We start from the raw sequence: 17,935 nt of genomic DNA, 5'->3' as shown, positions 1-17,935 counted from the left end.
CAGTTGTGTGTTCGCTTTAGTATTACAGTTTTCATCATCGGCTTGTGAGGACTGATACAGATTTACAATTATAATAGTAATATTTCTTTCTTACTTGTATCCTACTTTCAATCATTTAATGTATACGGGGTCGTCCATAAATGACGTCACACTGGTAGGTGTAGGCGGGGAGGGGGGTCTGTAATTTTTTGACGTAATGTGATGAGGGAGGGGGGTTTCAGATAGTGTGACGTCACTTTTTTTTTCATTTATAAAAAGCAATGTTAGAAAACGAGTTTTAGCCGTTATTTCGCGTTTTAGAAAACGGTTTTAATAAATAGTAATAAGTAAAAAAAAATAAAAAATAAATAGTAATGGGAATTGATAAAAATACTCTATGTTGACAGAGTTCAGACAAGATTTTGGAAAAATATCGATGTTATAAGAAAAATTCAACAGCTATTTTGAGGGGGGGGGGGGGGGGGAGGTGGTCCTCGGCTGAGGTGTGACGTCATTTTAGGGGGGGGGGGGGTCTGGCTTTTTGTGACGACGTGTGACGGAGGGGAGGGGGGGGGGGAAGGTAAAAATCGTCCAAAAAACCTGACGTCATTTATGGATAACTCCTTAATGTGTAATTAATTGTTTTTTTTAAACAGATAACTTTATTAATTCAATCTAAGAAGCATCTGGCTGTTGCTCTGTTGGCATGCTGCGGGTGATATCAGAGTCACCTGGGTCTGTGATTGACAGGGTGCAGCAACGGAAATACTTTCCGCAGGCTGTACCTAGCTCAATATTGTTTCCCCCATAGTGGTGGACTCCAGTCTTGGCCAACATAGCATAGTACTCATTCTCAGTAGCGTAGCGAGGGGGGGGGGGGGACATATGTCCCCGGGCGCCGACCTTAGGGGGCGCCAAAATGGGATGGAAAAATAAATTGAAAGTTTGAGGGGGGTGCAAATTGAAAGTTTGAGGGGGGGGGCAAATCGAAAGTTTGAGGGGCGGGTGCAAATCGAAATCTTGAGGTGGGGGGGGGGGGGGTGCAAATCGAAAAGTTTGTCCCCAGGCGCCGGGAAGGGTCGCTACGCCTCTGCTCAATCTCTGACTTCCTCAGTGGTGGAATGTTGTTGGCAATAATTACAAGCTTAGCTTTTCCAGCTCTCAAGGTCTTGAGTGTCTGCTTATAGCCCAAAACATATTTGCCAGATTTCAATCACCTGTGCCTAACGGGCATTGATGTTGTCTGCTGTCTTTTTCGCTTTCTTCTGAGCGACCATTTTCGCAGTTCAACAACCTTTTCGTTTAATCACGAGGAGTGTGGAAGTAAATAGCAAATGAGTAAAATGTGTAATTACATTCAACAACTCGCGTAATCATAGTTGATAAATCATTTATTCTATTACTTTTAAAAGTATAAACATAAAATAAATAGTTTTTCGTATTAACTAAGAATCGAATAATAATTTTTATACTTATAAAATCTAAGTAATAGATGCTTATTTATTTAACGTTTTATAAAATTAACGTATCTTATAATATTAAACGTTAATATACATTTTCATTTTATTGCTGTTGAATTTTTCATTTTTAACGGCGTTATTGTTGGCTATTTTCCTTGGTTCTCATACATTTAGTAATGGGAGGTAACTTATACAATTAATCTAATTTTAAGCAATTTAAGGCTGTTTAATACAGTCTAAGCATGATCTATTTTGTTATGCCAGATGCAAAGGCGTAGCGACCCTTCCCGGCGCCCGGGGACAAACTTCCAATTTGCCCCCCCCCCCCCGGACAAACTTCAAACTCCCCCCCCCCCCCTATATTTTCTTATATTTTTAATGCAAAGCTGCAGCTAAAACGAGCTTTTAATTTTTGTCCAACCCATTTTGGCGCCCCCTAGGGTCGGCGCCCGGGGACATATATATACCCCCTCCCCCCCCCTTCGCTACGCCTCTGGCAAGATGCACACACATTTTAAATATGAGTTCATCCAGCTCTGATGGGTACCTGACCAACGTTAGGGAAAGTAAAGGCGACTGGCATAGTGCTGACCACACTAACCCTTCATATGCTTTATAATACTTGCCCAATAATATTTTTTTTTTCTATTAATTAGTATCGAAACTACCGCGTCACTGGGCTAAGAGTAAACCCCAAATTTCAACCCAAATTGTTCTTGTTTGGACAAAAGCTATGGAAGCAAATCCAAAAAGAAAAACAGGCTGAAATCGGAGTCAATGGCCTCAATGGCGCATAAAAATTTGGCACGTAATACTTAATTGTGTAGGAGAAAATCATTTCCAACATTCAAAATGAAGAACGAAAAAGAAGATATACTATTTTTTTCAAAAAGAAGCGGGTGAAGAGAAATAATATTGAAATAATTAGATACTAACGTCACCTGCTATTATTCTTTCTAATTGCTATTGTGAAATTGACAAATCTATATACAATAGTAACTCTCTGTTTTGCCATTACGGTGAAAGCCTGGCAATACACGATTAGCTTGATCAAATACACTAAGACAAGCACACATAAAAAGTTTAAAAACAAATTCAAAAGCATTTATAAACTTTATTTCATACAAGCTGATTAAATTGGATATCTGAACATATTTCAAAACATAAGTTTTTTTCCGTAATATATTAAAAACATTCCTTTAATTTAAATGTTTCTAAATGTACATTTTATGTTAGGTTTGAATGGATTAAATGTGGGGTTAGGGTAGGGTTAAGTTAGGTATGGGTTACTGATTTTGCTAGTGCTGAATTAAAAGTTTACATTTCAAAGCCGTGTTTCTTTTTAAGCACCGATTCTGGTTATTTAAAAAACAAACTTAAATTTAAAAAAAATAAAAAACCGTTTTTTAAGTGACTTCATAGACATAAGAGACTTTCATCCGGAGTTTCTTCCAGGCATATCTTCGCCCCCCCCCCCTCGAAGAAAGTCTACCGCCCCTCTTCTCCCGAACGAAGTGGAATTTATATAGAAAACATACTTTTAATAGTGTCCCCCCCCCCCCCCGGAAAATTAAGCCCCCCCCCCCTCTCCCGAAAATATCAGTGCCCCTCCAGTGGCGGAACTAGAAAAAAAAGGCCCCCCCGCAGAATTTTTTTTTGGGCCCCTATATATATATATATATATATATATATATATATATATATATATATATATATATATATATATATATATATATATATATATATATATATATATTAAGTTTTCGAAGTGAGAAACACCGACTCTCTAAATCTAGCCCGACACACTAAACCAGGGGTCTCCAAACTACGGCCCGCGGGCCGGATGCGGCCCGCGATGTCCCCTCATCCGGCCCGCGGTGATCTTTTTGTCCAAGGAAAAAACGTTTGTTGGTGATGGCTGAGGAACTTTGCCCAGAAAAATCAAAGACATGCCTGGAAGAAACTGGCCCCCCAACTGAAATTTGATAGTTTATGCGGCCCTCGGACTGAAAAGTTTGGAGACCCCTGCACTAAACTGACGATGATTTATTAAATATTAAGAGGCTTTTATCAAAACGTTAACAATCGTGTAATTTTTAGACGTGTGCCCTGTTTACCAGAAGTTGAATTAAATATTAACAATTTCGGCAGTTCATTTCTACCAACTAGACACGCCAAGGCATGCTGTAAGTCCCTCGGCGACGGCCCAGGTGTCAGGGGAGTCACGGGGCTTTTGGGAGCTACCGGTTACATTCAGAGTTTCTTTCAGGCATCTCTTGGGGGGGGGGGCGAAGCCCCCCCGAAAATTTTGTTACCACCCCCTCCCCCCCGAACGAAATGAAATTTCTATACTTTATATAGAAAATATATACTTTTAACAGTGTCCGCCCCCCCCCCCGAAGAAAGTTTACCGCCCCCCCCCCCGAAGATTTCAAGTGCCCCCCCCCCCCCCCGGAGAAAAAAGTCTGGAAGAAACACTGGTGGCTGTCCTCAACAGCTTCCAAAGTTTTCATGGCGATTGGGTAAATGATGCAGTAATGCAAAATAGACAGAAACGTGTTTTTCACATGTACAACTGTATGTGGCCAGCTCACGCGTCGGATAACTTTCTGATTTAAGGGGGGGGGGGAATCCACAAATGACGTCACATTTTTTAACGACTAACAAAAAGCCAGACCCTCACACACACCCCCCCCCCCCCACCTCAATAACGTCATTGATAAATAGTAATTGACTATTAATTATATAATAATGTTCAATTAATTCTAAACGTTCTAATTAATTTCTAAATAATTATATAAAAAATAATCTTACCTTCCCTGTTTTGTGAATTAGATGTGCCTAATACTAATAGTATGCAAATAAATCAATATCTGTTGACTAGTGCTGTCTAGTGTCTGACAAAATGTGCTGAAGTGGTGAATCGTACGGTTAGGAAGTAGTTCATAAACGATACATTTATCTCCTCGATACTTGTGAGGTTGAGAAAGAGGGATGGGATAGGGGTCGGCTCGGGAAAAAAACTTGAAAGAGACGACAAAACGCCTTGATCTATGTACGTCAGCATCGCCCATTGTAAAACTTACTCAGGGGAGATAATTCCAAGTATAGGCCTTAAAAGTTTACTATGATATTTCTTGTAAAAGTAAAAAAAAAACCAGTAAACGTATATAAAAACGAAGTTTCTAGTATTATATTCTTTTTTATTATTTGTAGGATACAAGATAGTACAGAATACAAATTCAACCACTATCACTAACACATATTAACATTGAAAAATGTTAAATGGATTTCGGCGGGTCCCTAACTAATGCCGAAACGAAGAACCGCGCATCATGAAAGCCACTTCATGTGTAGCGGCTTCTCGTGCTATGGTCTTTGTTGTTTTTTTAAAAAGAATTTTGCCGGCGACAGCGTGGGGAAATAGAACTCGGCCTTGACGATGGTTAAAAAATACAACTATAAATAAAAAGAAATGTTATCCCCATCCCCTGCCCCATCCGCCACAGTACACTTTGGAGGATCGGTCAAACAGTTACGTGTCCTCTATTTAGCTATCAAAGGGGGGCAACGAGTCAAATGTGTCATTCAAATTTGAAGCGTTGCCTATATTTTACTCTGTATTTTGTGTAATGGATTTTATTTTTTTTGCTGAAGAGCGTGGTATAGTGACTGTAAAATAAAGATAATCGTACCGCAGCTACAGTGTTTTTCTTTTACAAACTAAATATCAAGGCAAAAATGCACGAAAATTAAATTCAAAATTTAAAAAAATACTAATTATGGTCAGCAGTGGGCCCCTAAACGGCCTGCCCCCCCCCCCCCCACCCGCATTGCGGGGTCTGGGGGCACTGTAGTTCCGCCCCTGTATAGATCTTTTGGTTGTTTTTAGGCTTAAAAGCTAGATCATTGTATCCTAAAAAATTTTAACTTTAATGTATTTAGTGTTAATAACTAATTTTCCATTAACACGTTTACTAATTATAAAACGATTAATAATATAAAGACGAGTCTTACCTTCTTGTTGTGTGAATTAGATTCGTCAACGAAATACTTCATCAGGTAAATGAACAACTACTGACTAGTGTCTTTAACAAAATGTGCAGAAGTGGTCAGTTTACAGTTCAGTAGTTCATAAACGGTTCGTTAATCTATGCATTACATCTTATTGTAAGAGTAAGGGTGTGGTGAGGGGTAGAGGTTAGGGGGATGGGGGGAGGGTAGAGAGTTGGGAAGGTTCAAGGGAAGGGGACAAGAAAGCGCCGATGAACATCTACATCAATAGTGCCGACTTTTTCCGGTCGTCTAGAAGACCAGGATAGTCGCCGCAACATTTCCCCAGCCCGATTTTCAAAGCTTTTTTGTTCTCCTAATCGACACCACTAAAAAAGAACGGTAGGCTGCGTCTTTGAAGTTGTCTATATGTCTGGCGGTCTCTCGAGCAATAGTCTGTGCATTTTTCTCATAGACGTTTGCCGACTATCGTGTTTGTTTGTAACTGTAGAAGAAAGATAACTCGACATCCACCTAATTTTTTTTATTTAAATTTAAATTTTTTTTTTAATAATTTAGCCAGGATTTTTGGGCCCCCAATCGGTCTGGGCCCCCCCGCATTGCGGGGTCTGGCGGCACTGTAGTTCCGCCCCTGTGCCCCTCCCCGGAGATAAAAGTCTGTAAGAAACACTACTTTCATCAAATATTCAAAACACTGTTCGACAACACTTTACGTTTTAAAGTTTTGAATGAATATGCTGGGTTATGTACCATTATAAAGGTAATAAGGTAATTCAAAAGTATAAAACAAGCAATGGCGTATCAAGTTAATAACCGGGTGCCCTCCCGTGTGTTAAAATACCGCATTCTCTAGAACATAACGGCATCAGTTGGTGAAGTTATGACTTCTGCCAGGAACTCTGACTTCTGGTTTTCAGTTTTTCTGTGTGGCGATTAGTGTGGGTCATGTCCCATTTCAGCATCCAGGGTCCTACAATGGTGGTGTCAAAGGGGTCCTTTTCATCGTCATCCTGAGGTAAAAATGTTAGAAATGGTGGGTTAGATGTTTTTTTGTGTTATTAAACGTATCTTTGTCGTCATCATCTTAATGTAAAAATGTTAGAAATTGTGGGATAGATGTTTTTTGTTATTAAAGGGATCTTTGTCATCGTCATCCTTAGATAAAAAATGTTAGAAATTGTGGGATAGATGTTTTTTTTAATTAAAGGAAACTTTGTCATCATCATCATTAGGTAAAAATGTTAGAAATTGTGGGATAGATGGTTTTTTGTTATTAAAGGGATCTTTGTCATCATCATCCTAATGTAAAAAGGTTAGAAATTGTGGGATAGATGTTTTTTTTTTATTAAAGAAATCTTTGTCATCGTCATCTTGAGGTAAAAATGTTAGAAATTGTGGGATAGATGTTTTTTTTAATTAAAGGAATCTTTGTCATCATCATCTTAAGGTAAAAATGTTAGAAATTGTGGGATAGATGTTTTTTTATTTAAGGAATCTTTGTCATCATCATCTTAAGGTAAAAATGTTAGAAATTGTGGGATAGATGTTTTTTTTTATTAAAGGAATCTTTGTCATCATCATCTTAAGGTAAAAATGTTAGAAATGGTGGGTTAGATGTTTTTTTTTGTGTTATTAAACGTATCTGTATCATCATCATATTAAGGTAGACATGTTAAAAATTGTGGGATACATGTTTGTTTTATTAAAAAAATCATTGTCATCATCATCTTAAGGTAAAAAGAGATATGGCGTAGGCCTATTAATTAAGTAAAATGATGGAGTTCATAGTATGACGGCAACGTTTTCAGTACACGAGTAGCTTTGGATGCAACAAGTAGTTGGAGAATAATGTTAAAATCAGTTTTTCTTAAGTTGATTTAGGCATTTAAAAAAATGAAACTTTGTCACAAGAAGCGGTGTGTTAGAGGGTGTGTGTTAGTGGCGGTGTGTTAGTGGCGGTGTGTTAGTGGCGGTGTGTTAGAGGGTGTGTGTTAGTGGCGGTATGTTAGAGGGTGTGCGTTAGTGGCGGTGTGTTAGTGGCGATGTGTTAGAGGCGGTGTGTTAGAGGCGGTGTGTTAGATTGTGTGTGTTAGTGGCGGTATGTTAGAGGGTGTGTGTTAGTGGCGGTATGTTAGAGGGTGTGCGTTAGTGGCGGTGTGTTAGTGGCGATGTGTTAGAGGCGGTGTGTTAGAGGCGGTGTGTTAGATTGTGTGTGTTAGTGGCGGTATGTTAGAGGGTGTGTGTTAGTGGCGGTATGTTAGAGGGTGTGCGTTAGTGGCGGTGTGTTAGTGGCGATGTGTTAGAGGCGGTGTGTTAGAGGCGGTGTGTTAGTGGCGGAATGTTAGAGGGTGTGTGTTAGTGGCGGTGTGTTAGTGGCGGTGTGTTAGAGGCGGTGTGTTAGAGGCGGTGTGTTAGTGGCGGAATGTTAGAGGGTGTGTGTTAGTGGCGGTGTGTTAGTGGCGGTGTGTTAGTGGCGGTGTGTTAGAGGGTGTGTGTTAGTGGTGGTATGTTAGAGGCGATGTGTTACAGGCTGAGTTAGTGGCGGTGTGTTAGAGGCGGTGTGTTAGTGGCGGTGTGTTAGTGGCGGTGTGTTAGTGGCGGTGTGTTAGTGGCGGTGTGTTAGTGGCGGTGTGTTAGTGGCGGTGTGTTAGTGGCGGTGTGTTAGTGGCGGTGTGTTAGAGGCGGTGTGTTAGTGGCGGTGTGTTAGTGGCGGTGTGTTAGTGGCGGTGTGTTAATGGCGGTGTGTTAGTGGCGGTGTGTTAGTGGCGGTGTGTTAGTGGCGGTGTGTTAGTGGCGGTGTGTTAGTGGCGGTGTGTTAGTGGTGGTGTGTTAGTGGCGGTGTGTTAGTGGCGATGTGTTAGAGGGTTTGTGTTAGTGGCGGTGTGTTAGTGGCGGTGTGTTAGTGGCGGTGTGTTAGTGGTGGTGTGTTAGTGGTGGTGTGTTAGAGGGTGTGTGTTAGTGGCGGTGTGTTAGTGGCGGTGTGTTAGTGGCGGTGTGTTAGAGGCGGTGTGTTAATGGCGGTGTGTTAGTGGCGGTGTGTTAGTGGCGGTGTGTTAGTGGCGGTGTGTTAGTGGCGGTGTGTTAGTGGCGGTGTGTTAGTGGCGGTGTGTTAGTGGCGGTGTGTTAGTGGCGGTGTGTTAGTGGCGGTGTGTTAGTGGCGGTGTGTTAGTGGCGGTGTGTTAGTGGCGGTGTGTTAGTGGCGGTGTGTTAGTGGCGGTGTGTTAGTGGCGGTGTGTTAGTGGCGGTGTGTTAGAGGCGGTGTGTTAGTGGCGGTGTGTTAGTGGCGGTGTGTTAGTGGCGGTGTGTTAATGGCGGTGTGTTAGTGGCGGTGTGTTAGTGGCGGTGTGTTAGTGGCGGTGTGTTAGTGGCGGTGTGTTAGTGGCGGTGTGTTAGTGGTGGTGTGTTAGTGGCGGTGTGTTAGTGGCGATGTGTTAGAGGGTTTGTGTTAGTGGCGGTGTGTTAGTGGCGGTGTGTTAGTGGTGGTGTGTTAGTGGTGGTGTGTTAGAGGGTGTGTGTTAGTGGCGGTGTGTTAGTGGCGGTGTGTTAGTGGCGGTGTGTTAGAGGCGGTGTGTTAGTGGCGGTGTGTTAGTGGCGGTGTGTTAGTGGCGGTGTGTTAGTGGCGGTGTGTTAGTGGCGATGTGTTAGAGGGTTTGTGTTAGTGGCGGTGTGTTAGTGGCGGTATGTTAGAGGGTGTGTGTTAGTGGCGGTGTGTTAGTGGCGGTGTGTTAGTGGCGGTGTGTTAGTGGCGGTGTGTTAGAGGCGGTGTGTTAGTGGCGGTGTGTTAGTGGCGGTGTGTTAGTGGCGGTGTGTTAATGGCGGTGTGTTAGTGGCGGTGTGTTAGTGGCGGTGTGTTAGTGGCGGTGTGTTAGTGGCGGTGTGTTAGTGGCGGTGTGTTAGTGGTGGTGTGTTAGTGGCGGTGTGTTAGTGGCGATGTGTTAGAGGGTTTGTGTTAGTGGCGGTGTGTTAGTGGCGGTGTGTTAGTGGCGGTGTGTTAGTGGTGGTGTGTTAGTGGTGGTGTGTTAGAGGGTGTGTGTTAGTGGCGGTGTGTTAGTGGCGGTGTGTTAGTGGCGGTGTGTTAGAGGCGGTGTGTTAGTGGCGGTGTGTTAGTGGCGGTGTGTTAGTGGCGGTGTGTTAGTGGCGATGTGTTAGAGGGTTTGTGTTAGTGGCGGTGTGTTAGTGGCGGTATGTTAGAGGGTGTGTGTTAGTGGCGGTATGTTAGAGGGTGTGCGTTAGTGGCGGTGTGTTAGTGGCGATGTGTTAGAGGCGGTGTGTTAGAGGCGGTGTGTTAGATTGTGTGTGTTAGTGGCGGTATGTTAGAGGGTGTGTGTTAGTGGCGGTATGTTAGAGGGTGTGCGTTAGTGGCGGTGTGTTAGTGGCGATGTGTTAGAGGCGGTGTGTTAGAGGCGGTGTGTTAGTGGCGGAATGTTAGAGGGTGTGTGTTAGTGGCGGTGTGTTAGTGGCGGTGTGTTAGAGGCGGTGTGTTAGAGGCGGTGTGTTAGTGGCGGAATGTTAGAGGGTGTGTGTTAGTGGCGGTGTGTTAGTGGCGGTGTGTTAGTGGCGGTGTGTTAGAGGGTGTGTGTTAGTGGTGGTATGTTAGAGGCGATGTGTTACAGGCTGAGTTAGTGGCGGTGTGTTAGAGGCGGTGTGTTAGAGGCGGTGTGTTAGAGGCGGTGTGTTAGTGGCGGTGTGTTAGTGGCGGTGTGTTAGTGGCGGTGTGTTAGTGGCGGTGTGTTAGTGGCGGTGTGTTAGTGGCGGTGTGTTAGTGGCGGTGTGTTAGAGGCGGTGTGTTAGTGGCGGTGTGTTAGTGGCGGTGTGTTAGTGGCGGTGTGTTAATGGCGGTGTGTTAGTGGCGGTGTGTTAGTGGCGGTGTGTTAGTGGCGGTGTGTTAGTGGCGGTGTGTTAGTGGCGGTGTGTTAGTGGTGGTGTGTTAGTGGCGGTGTGTTAGTGGCGATGTGTTAGAGGGTTTGTGTTAGTGGCGGTGTGTTAGTGGCGGTGTGTTAGTGGCGGTGTGTTAGTGGTGGTGTGTTAGTGGTGGTGTGTTAGAGGGTGTGTGTTAGTGGCGGTGTGTTAGTGGCGGTGTGTTAGTGGCGGTGTGTTAGAGGCGGTGTGTTAATGGCGGTGTGTTAGTGGCGGTGTGTTAGTGGCGGTGTGTTAGTGGCGGTGTGTTAGTGGCGGTGTGTTAGTGGCGGTGTGTTAGTGGCGGTGTGTTAGTGGCGGTGTGTTAGTGGCGGTGTGTTAGTGGCGGTGTGTTAGTGGCGGTGTGTTAGTGGCGGTGTGTTAGTGGCGGTGTGTTAGTGGCGGTGTGTTAGTGGCGGTGTGTTAGTGGCGGTGTGTTAGTGGCGGTGTGTTAGTGGCGGTGTGTTAGTGGCGGTGTGTTAGTGGCGGTGTGTTAGTGGCGATGTGTTAGAGGGTTTGTGTTAGTGGCGGTGTGTTAGTGGCGGTGTGTTAGTGGTGGTGTGTTAGTGGTGGTGTGTTAGTGGCAGTATGTTAGTGTCGGCATAGTGGGGCGTAGACTGCTAACACTTTGTCAACATTGATTTTTTAAACTAGTATTTATTACCGATGGGATGGCGTGGCGTAGTGGTAGAGCGCTAACCGGAAAGTTTCGAGTTCAGATCCGCGTAGAACGTCCCTGAGTCTACCTATCTCTGATGGGGTACCGAACTCCCGTTAGGGAAAAGTAAACGCGGCTGAGCATAGTGCAGACCACACGATTCCTTCATATGCCGAGGTCACAAAAAGAAGTGAACTCTAATTCACCTGCCTTGTGGACCTTCAGGCTCGAAAGGGTTAACTTTTCTGTCTGTTTAAATTGTTAGTGTGCAAGCGGGTTCAAATGAAATGTAAGTCATGGACACTGGACCCAGGTTTTACCCCGGAAGCTTCATGACAAATACAGAATTAACAGTAGCTATCTGTTTTTTCTACACTTTTAAAATTAGGCCAGTTTTAACTGATAACAGAGGCACTTGAGTTTAACTTGAGTTTTTGGCATATCTTGCAGTTTTAGAAAACTTAAGGCTTTTTATAACAAGAGCCACTTTAGCTTTAGAAAAAAAACCTTTAAACTGCAACGAGCTCTAGCTCATATTTTGCAGTTTTTAAAACATGAGTTATACAGAAAAAAACAGTAAATTATGGCCCCCGAAGCATGTCTACCGCCCCCCCCCCCCTGAACGAAATTTCCGCAACCCCGGAAAATTTAGTTCCGCACCCCCGGAAAATTTAGTTCCGCACCCCCGGAAAATTTAGTCCGCCTCCCCTCTCCCTCGGAGAAACAAGTCTGAAAGAAACACTGCATATACCTTGCAGTTTTTGTCGGCCTCCGAATGTCTGTCAACATTGTTGAACGATTCCCAGTCGATTTTCTCCACCGGATTTTTCTCCGACCTCATCAAGACGCTCTGCTTCAGCCCATAGAAGCCCACGGGCTTGTCTGGTGCGTGCCAGCGAAGGTCCACGCTCCAGCGGATCACGTCAGAGCAATTGTTCAGACTGGTAAAGATACGATATACAATTTTATAATATAAATAATTTTAAAGTAGACTATAATATTACATTGTTTTATCCAATTTTAGTCTACGCTTAGAATTTAAAAAAAAAACAAAAACAAATTCAACCTTTTAGTGAAAAAAAAAAAAAAAAAAAAAACACCAACAAAAACAACGTCAACAACGACAACAACAACAAAACAAAACAAAATAATAATTCAATTTGAATTTACGAGAGTTCCATCTTAAAATGTATCGTACGAAAGTCAGTTTTTAAAATTGCATATTAAAAGTAAAATGTGTTTTAAAGAATGCAGATGTAAAAATAAAGCATGTTGATCTATTTACTCTTCAGAATACCTAATTATAATAAAAATATACCTTCTATGGGGTATCATGTTGTTTATGAGCAGCATTCCACCATAGGGAACTGGACACAGGACTTTGTCCTTCACAAAATCTACATCTAAAAAAAAAATATTTTCTCACATTTTTAAATAAAAAGGTGTTCGCGGGTTAAATAGAAATTGGTGTATGGTTGCTATTAATGTAATATTGCAATCATGTTTAATCTATGGCTTGACGAGTAATACAATGTATTCATCAATTTTTATTACAAATTTACATATATAATTACGAAAATATAATTGATGAAAACGCGATATAGTCGGGTCAATAAAGCTCATGGCTGTTAAACCAAAAAGTCCGAGTTCGAACCCCCGGGCAGATGAGGCTCGATAGCATGGGACAGCAAACCAATCTAGGAGAGAAAACAGCTGTTGTAGTTTGTTCTTGAATGGACATAGGCTACGGAAGCAAACCCAAAAAGAAAGGCAGACTTACCATAGGAGTCAAAGTCCTATATGGCGCATAATAGGTTAACACGGCATTCTTAATTGTAATGGAGGAAATTCCTTCCAACATTACAATTTTTAAAACGACGAATAGAAGAAAAAGCGTTTGTAAAAATGATCGATAAATTATAATGTCAACAGAGCTAGTGTATTTACTTTAAAAGACGCGATATGTAGTAAAGGTAGCTTGCTAAAGTGGAAATTATAAGGCGACATATTCACCCTGCTTAAGTATCGTTTTAGTATGAGACGGCCAGTTGGTAAATCGAAAGTTTCGAGTTCAAATCTCGTGCTTGAGTCCGTAGGATGTCTCCGAGTCCACCCAGCTCATATGGGTACCTGACTCATGTTAGGGAAAGTAAAGGCACAGTGCTGACCAAACTTTCCTTCATATGCCTAGGTCACAAAAAACAGGTAAATTCTGCTTCACCTGCCCTATCAACTACCCAGTTTGAAGGATAACTAAGTAAAGTAACGTTATTGTCTGCAACATTTTGTCAAAACCTAAAGTACCAATGAACTAATGCATGCTGTGATTCAGTTTCAAGACACCTTTCCACTTATCTAAATTTAATTCGGTAACAAACGCATAAAAAATCAATGTTGCCTAAAAGTGTTTATAATAAAAAATCTTACAAGTAAAAAATGACTGATAGCGAAGATATGAAAAGTACTTGTTAAGCAAGATAACCGAATTCCAAGAGGCTAAAAGTTGCCAAGTTGAATAAGCTGATGTAACAAAAAAAAAAATAAATAAATGAAAAAAAAAAACAAACAACCCAAAGCAAAAAAAAAAAAACTTGCTTATAGTTAACTTATTAAAAAAAAAAAAAAAAAAAACCCACAAAAAACAAACCACAACTGACTAAGCGTTTTTGCAGCATCCTCCTCGTCTGTTTCAATATACCAGGTGTCCTTCCAGCAACAGGTGTGTCTTGCCACTTTGCCGACCAGGTGACCACCTGATATTACCTGTTATAAACATTACCGAGACATTAATTTAATTTCTTAATGATATCAGCATTAGGTATTCCATAGAAGTAGGCCTACATCTTAATTTACAGTGTTTTATCAAAAGCTAATTCAAATAAGTATAGGACGGCGTAGTCGGGTGGTAGAGTTCTCAACTATTGTCCAGAAAGTCTAGATTTCAGATCTTGTTTTTGACTCTAGACCGCATGATGTCCATGAGTACACCTTAGAGATAGTAATGGCGCCCGGACATAGTGCTGACCAGAGTTTCTTCCAGGCATCTATTCGGGAGGGGGGGGGGGGCTTAGCCCCCCCCCCCCCCGAAATTTTTTTACCGCCCCCCCCCCCCCCCGAACGAAATGAAATTAATATAATTTATATAGAAAATATATACTTTTAACAGTGTCCGCCCCCCCCCCCCGAAGAAAGTCTACCGCCCCCCCGAAAATTTCAAGTGCCCCCCCCCCCCCGGAGAAAAAAGTCTGGAAGAAACACTGGTGCTGACCACACAGTCTCCTTATATGCGGAGATCAAGAAACAAAAGTATTCTTCCTTTTAAGCCTAATGAATCGCAGAGTCTAAAGAGGAATCTTTACTTTTTACAAGCTTTTATCTATTTCGCAACATTCATTTGTTTGTTTGTGGGTTTGTGACATATCTTGTAACTCAATTTTACACACTTGTAATGCATCGATTCTACTGTTGAGGGTAATGCATAAATATTTATTTTGTTATATAATTAGACATTAACTAGCTCTTATATTTGTTAGCGAGCAAAGCTTTTATTAAAGAATGTGTGTTTGTTTTATTTTCTTATTTTCAATGCATTTGAAAGCTTGTTATTATAAAAGTTTTATATTTTATTTAATACTGTTTAATGTTTCAACTCGGCGCTGCAATAGGGCTGGTAAGTAGGTCACCAACCAGTTCTAATACAATAGGGCTGGTAAGTAGGTCACCAACCAGTTCTATGGCTCATGCAGTGTTTATTGAGCCATAGAACTGGTTGGTGACCTACTTACCAGCCCTATTGTATTAGAACTGGTTGGTGACCTACTTACCAGCCCTATTGTTTACAGTTTTAGTGAGTGTGAAATGAAACTCTACCTCCATGCATCCATTCTCCCTTGTTGGTGTCTAAAAATGGGATCCAGGCCGTGGGGTAGAGGACGCTGTAGGAGTCGTTATCTAAATATGCGCTGTCTAGGAATGGAAACAGATATTTAACGTTACAATTTTTTAAAATATAGACATTATAAATAAGCAGTGCTTATTTTAGATTTTTTTTCTCCAGAAAAGTGGGGGTGGGGGGAATTTAAAATTTTAGTGAGGGGGTGCATTAAAATTTCCGGGGGTGGCGGAAATGGGTTAGAATGAATAATTTCTATATCACTTATACACTTTTTCTATTTTATTCGGGACGGAGAGGGGTAGACATGTTTCCCCCCCCCCCCCCCCCCGAAGAAATGCTTGAAAGAAACTATCAAGAAGTGCTACCAATATTCTAAATGCAGCAAATTATTTTAAAAATTCATATTTGTAAGTCTAGCGGCAAAGCTTTCAAAAATAATTCAAGAGAGCATTTTGTACAAATCTATTCTCTTAACTATGTATAAGTATATGTTGTTTGCTTCTAAACAGTTGGGGCGTGGGGACGCTAATAATCTATACAATAATAGAAGCGACCATTTGATACATATTTAGTCTTTATTTATTTTTATTTTTATTTTGTTTATCGTATAGGATGTTTTATTTCAAAATAAATACACATAAATTTCAGCAATTTCAGAATAAATATAAATCAACCATTTGAACATCATACAAACATGTACAAGTACAATGGAATACAAAATTAGTGGGGAAAATAAATAAAATAAATAAATAAATGAAAATAAAAGTAATTAACAGCATTGCTGAATTAAGCCAAAATTATTGTTTAACATTACAAATATCTAATCTTAACTTTTTAATTAACAATAGACTTCTTTTGAGACCATTACATAAAAGTCTTAAGTTGGCCTTTAGTTGACTCTAGTCATAGTTTGTGAACTTTGTAAGGAGCGCGCACCAAAGGCGCAACCTTGAAGGGAAATCAAATTAATTATTTTATCTGATTAAAAAAAATACAGCACGATCACTGGCGATTGTGTAATGACAGAAAGTATCAACTTATCTCAAAGTGGAGCTTAGATTGGACTGTTTTTTGTTGTTGTAAAATTATTTTAATATACAATTATTGTTATAAAGTTTTTTCCATGATATTTTTCTCCTAGGTGTGTGTGTGTGGGGGGGGGGGGGGAGTTTCTTTTGAAACGTCATTGCAATTTAAATTTTCCGATGGGGGCGGACACTGATGATAGTATTTATTTTTAGTATATAATTTTATACTAATTTTATACACACATATATATATATATATATATATATATATATATATATATATATATATATATATATATATATATATATATATATATATATATATATATATATATATATATGTATATATATATAATTGTCCGAGGAAGGGGGCGTTGGTCGTGCTCCAGGGGACAGTGCCTCCCACATTCCCCAGGTAGATACCTGAAAAAAAACCCACTGGTAGTAATGTCTTGTTATATTGTTAAGTAAAAGTAAACACTTTTCTAATATTACCTTGATGCCAGGGGACAGTAGAGGCTTCATTCTGCGGAGTCTTTGTTCTGAGATTCCAATTGGGATGACCCGCAATCTCTGGTCCAATCAGCTGCTCCACCACATTCAGCAACCTCTCGTTCGCCCACAAATCACAAAAGGCCTACAAAATATTGTGTAAGTTACTATACCTTCAATTTGTTAATAGTTGCAATATTGAATAGGAGGTTCTCTTACACAATTAGACAGTTAGGCCTTACGTGTGTCGTGTCAACATGTAATACGCCTTATAACACTTTGTATCAAGAATTATGCCCGCTTTTTTTCTAGATTTGATTCCATAGTATTTGAACACACAAAATAAAATTTGCAAAGCAGTTTTTTTTTAAATTTCATTTCGGAAGTTCCCCCCCCCCCCTTTCTAGATTGGTTGCTGTCCCCAGCTAACCCTCCTCATCTGATCGGGAATTTGAACTCAGACTTAACCAAGAGCTTTCACACCCGACCAACCCAACCCCCCCCCCCCCCCCCCCAGATATCACATCAATGGAAGATAGTTTTAAAAAGTATAAAATATAAAACAACAAAAAACTAATTTAATGTTTGAAATTTAAACTATTATTGGTGGGAAAAAAAAATCTTTACCTCCGTCAGCTTCCCAAGCTTATGAAGTATGACATTGGCACCAGGAAACTCTTTTTCTATGTAGGTTAATCTCTGGAACAAGCCTTGATCCTTGTACAAATCTATTTTGTTTTAAAATAGTTTCACAAAGCTTAATTCGTGAAATATTCTATATGATAATTTAATCATTAAACATGATTGAATCTTCATACCAAATTTTAAATAATCAGGAATATTTTTAAAAAGTTATACAAATCTAAAGAAATGTAAGTGTATGACAATAGAACTTTACTTTTGATCTTTCCCCCCATCATACAACTTCTGAGCCAGATCATCCACCAAGTTTTTCTATAGATTTTCTACAAGGTTCAAGTTCTTCTTCAGTGAAGAATTTAGGCACCAGCAGATATCCCTTAATATAGAGCAAAATTTTATTATTGAAGTCTGGTAACAGAGTTTCTTCCAGGCATCTCTTCGGGGGGGCGAAGCCCCCCCCCCCCCACCCCCCGAAAATTTTAACCGCCCCCCCCCCCCCCGAACGGAATGAAATTTATATAATTTATATAGAAAACATATACTTTTAACAGTGTCCGCCCCCCCGAAGAAAGTTTACCGCCCCCCCCCCCCGAAAATTTCAAGTGCCCCCCCCCGGAGAAAAAAGTCTGGAAGAAACACTGTCTGGTAAAAGTTTGAAAAAAAAAAAAAAAAGAATTCCGAGCAAATCCATTTTATAGAGACAAATTATCGTTCATAGTCTGGTAAAAATTTGAAATTAATTTGTGTATAATACAGTCTTGGAAAATAAAAAAAAAATTAAAGAGAATCCACAAAATCATTATTGTTGACATGGATTAAAATCACGCTTGTTTAAAGATTTTAAATCAAAGACACCGTTAAAAATATTTTT

At 40.7% G+C, this 17,935-nt stretch overlaps 1 protein-coding gene across 1 annotated transcript; it reads right to left on the bottom strand.

The window, feature by feature from the left end:
• Positions 1-3,892: 3,892 nt before the first annotated feature.
• On the bottom strand, positions 3,893-17,150 carry LOC131933890 (uncharacterized; the record flags this gene model as incomplete). The annotated part of the gene is given in 8 exon segments (XM_059290396.1): positions 3,893-6,463; positions 11,759-11,948; positions 12,326-12,410; positions 13,665-13,770; positions 14,878-14,895; positions 14,897-14,973; positions 16,426-16,567; positions 17,050-17,150. Coding segments are annotated over 8 exon segments (851 nt in total), but the record flags the coding sequence as incomplete, so codon positions are not given.
• Positions 17,151-17,935: the final 785 nt, after the last annotated feature.

The sequence above is a fragment of the Physella acuta genome, unplaced genomic scaffold (assembly GCF_028476545.2).
Source record: "Physella acuta isolate Inbredline_101_S28 unplaced genomic scaffold, ASM2847654v3 ptg002664l, whole genome shotgun sequence".
Lineage (NCBI taxonomy): Eukaryota > Metazoa > Mollusca > Gastropoda > Physidae > Physella > Physella acuta.
This window is presented reverse-complemented; position numbering and strand designations above follow the sequence as displayed.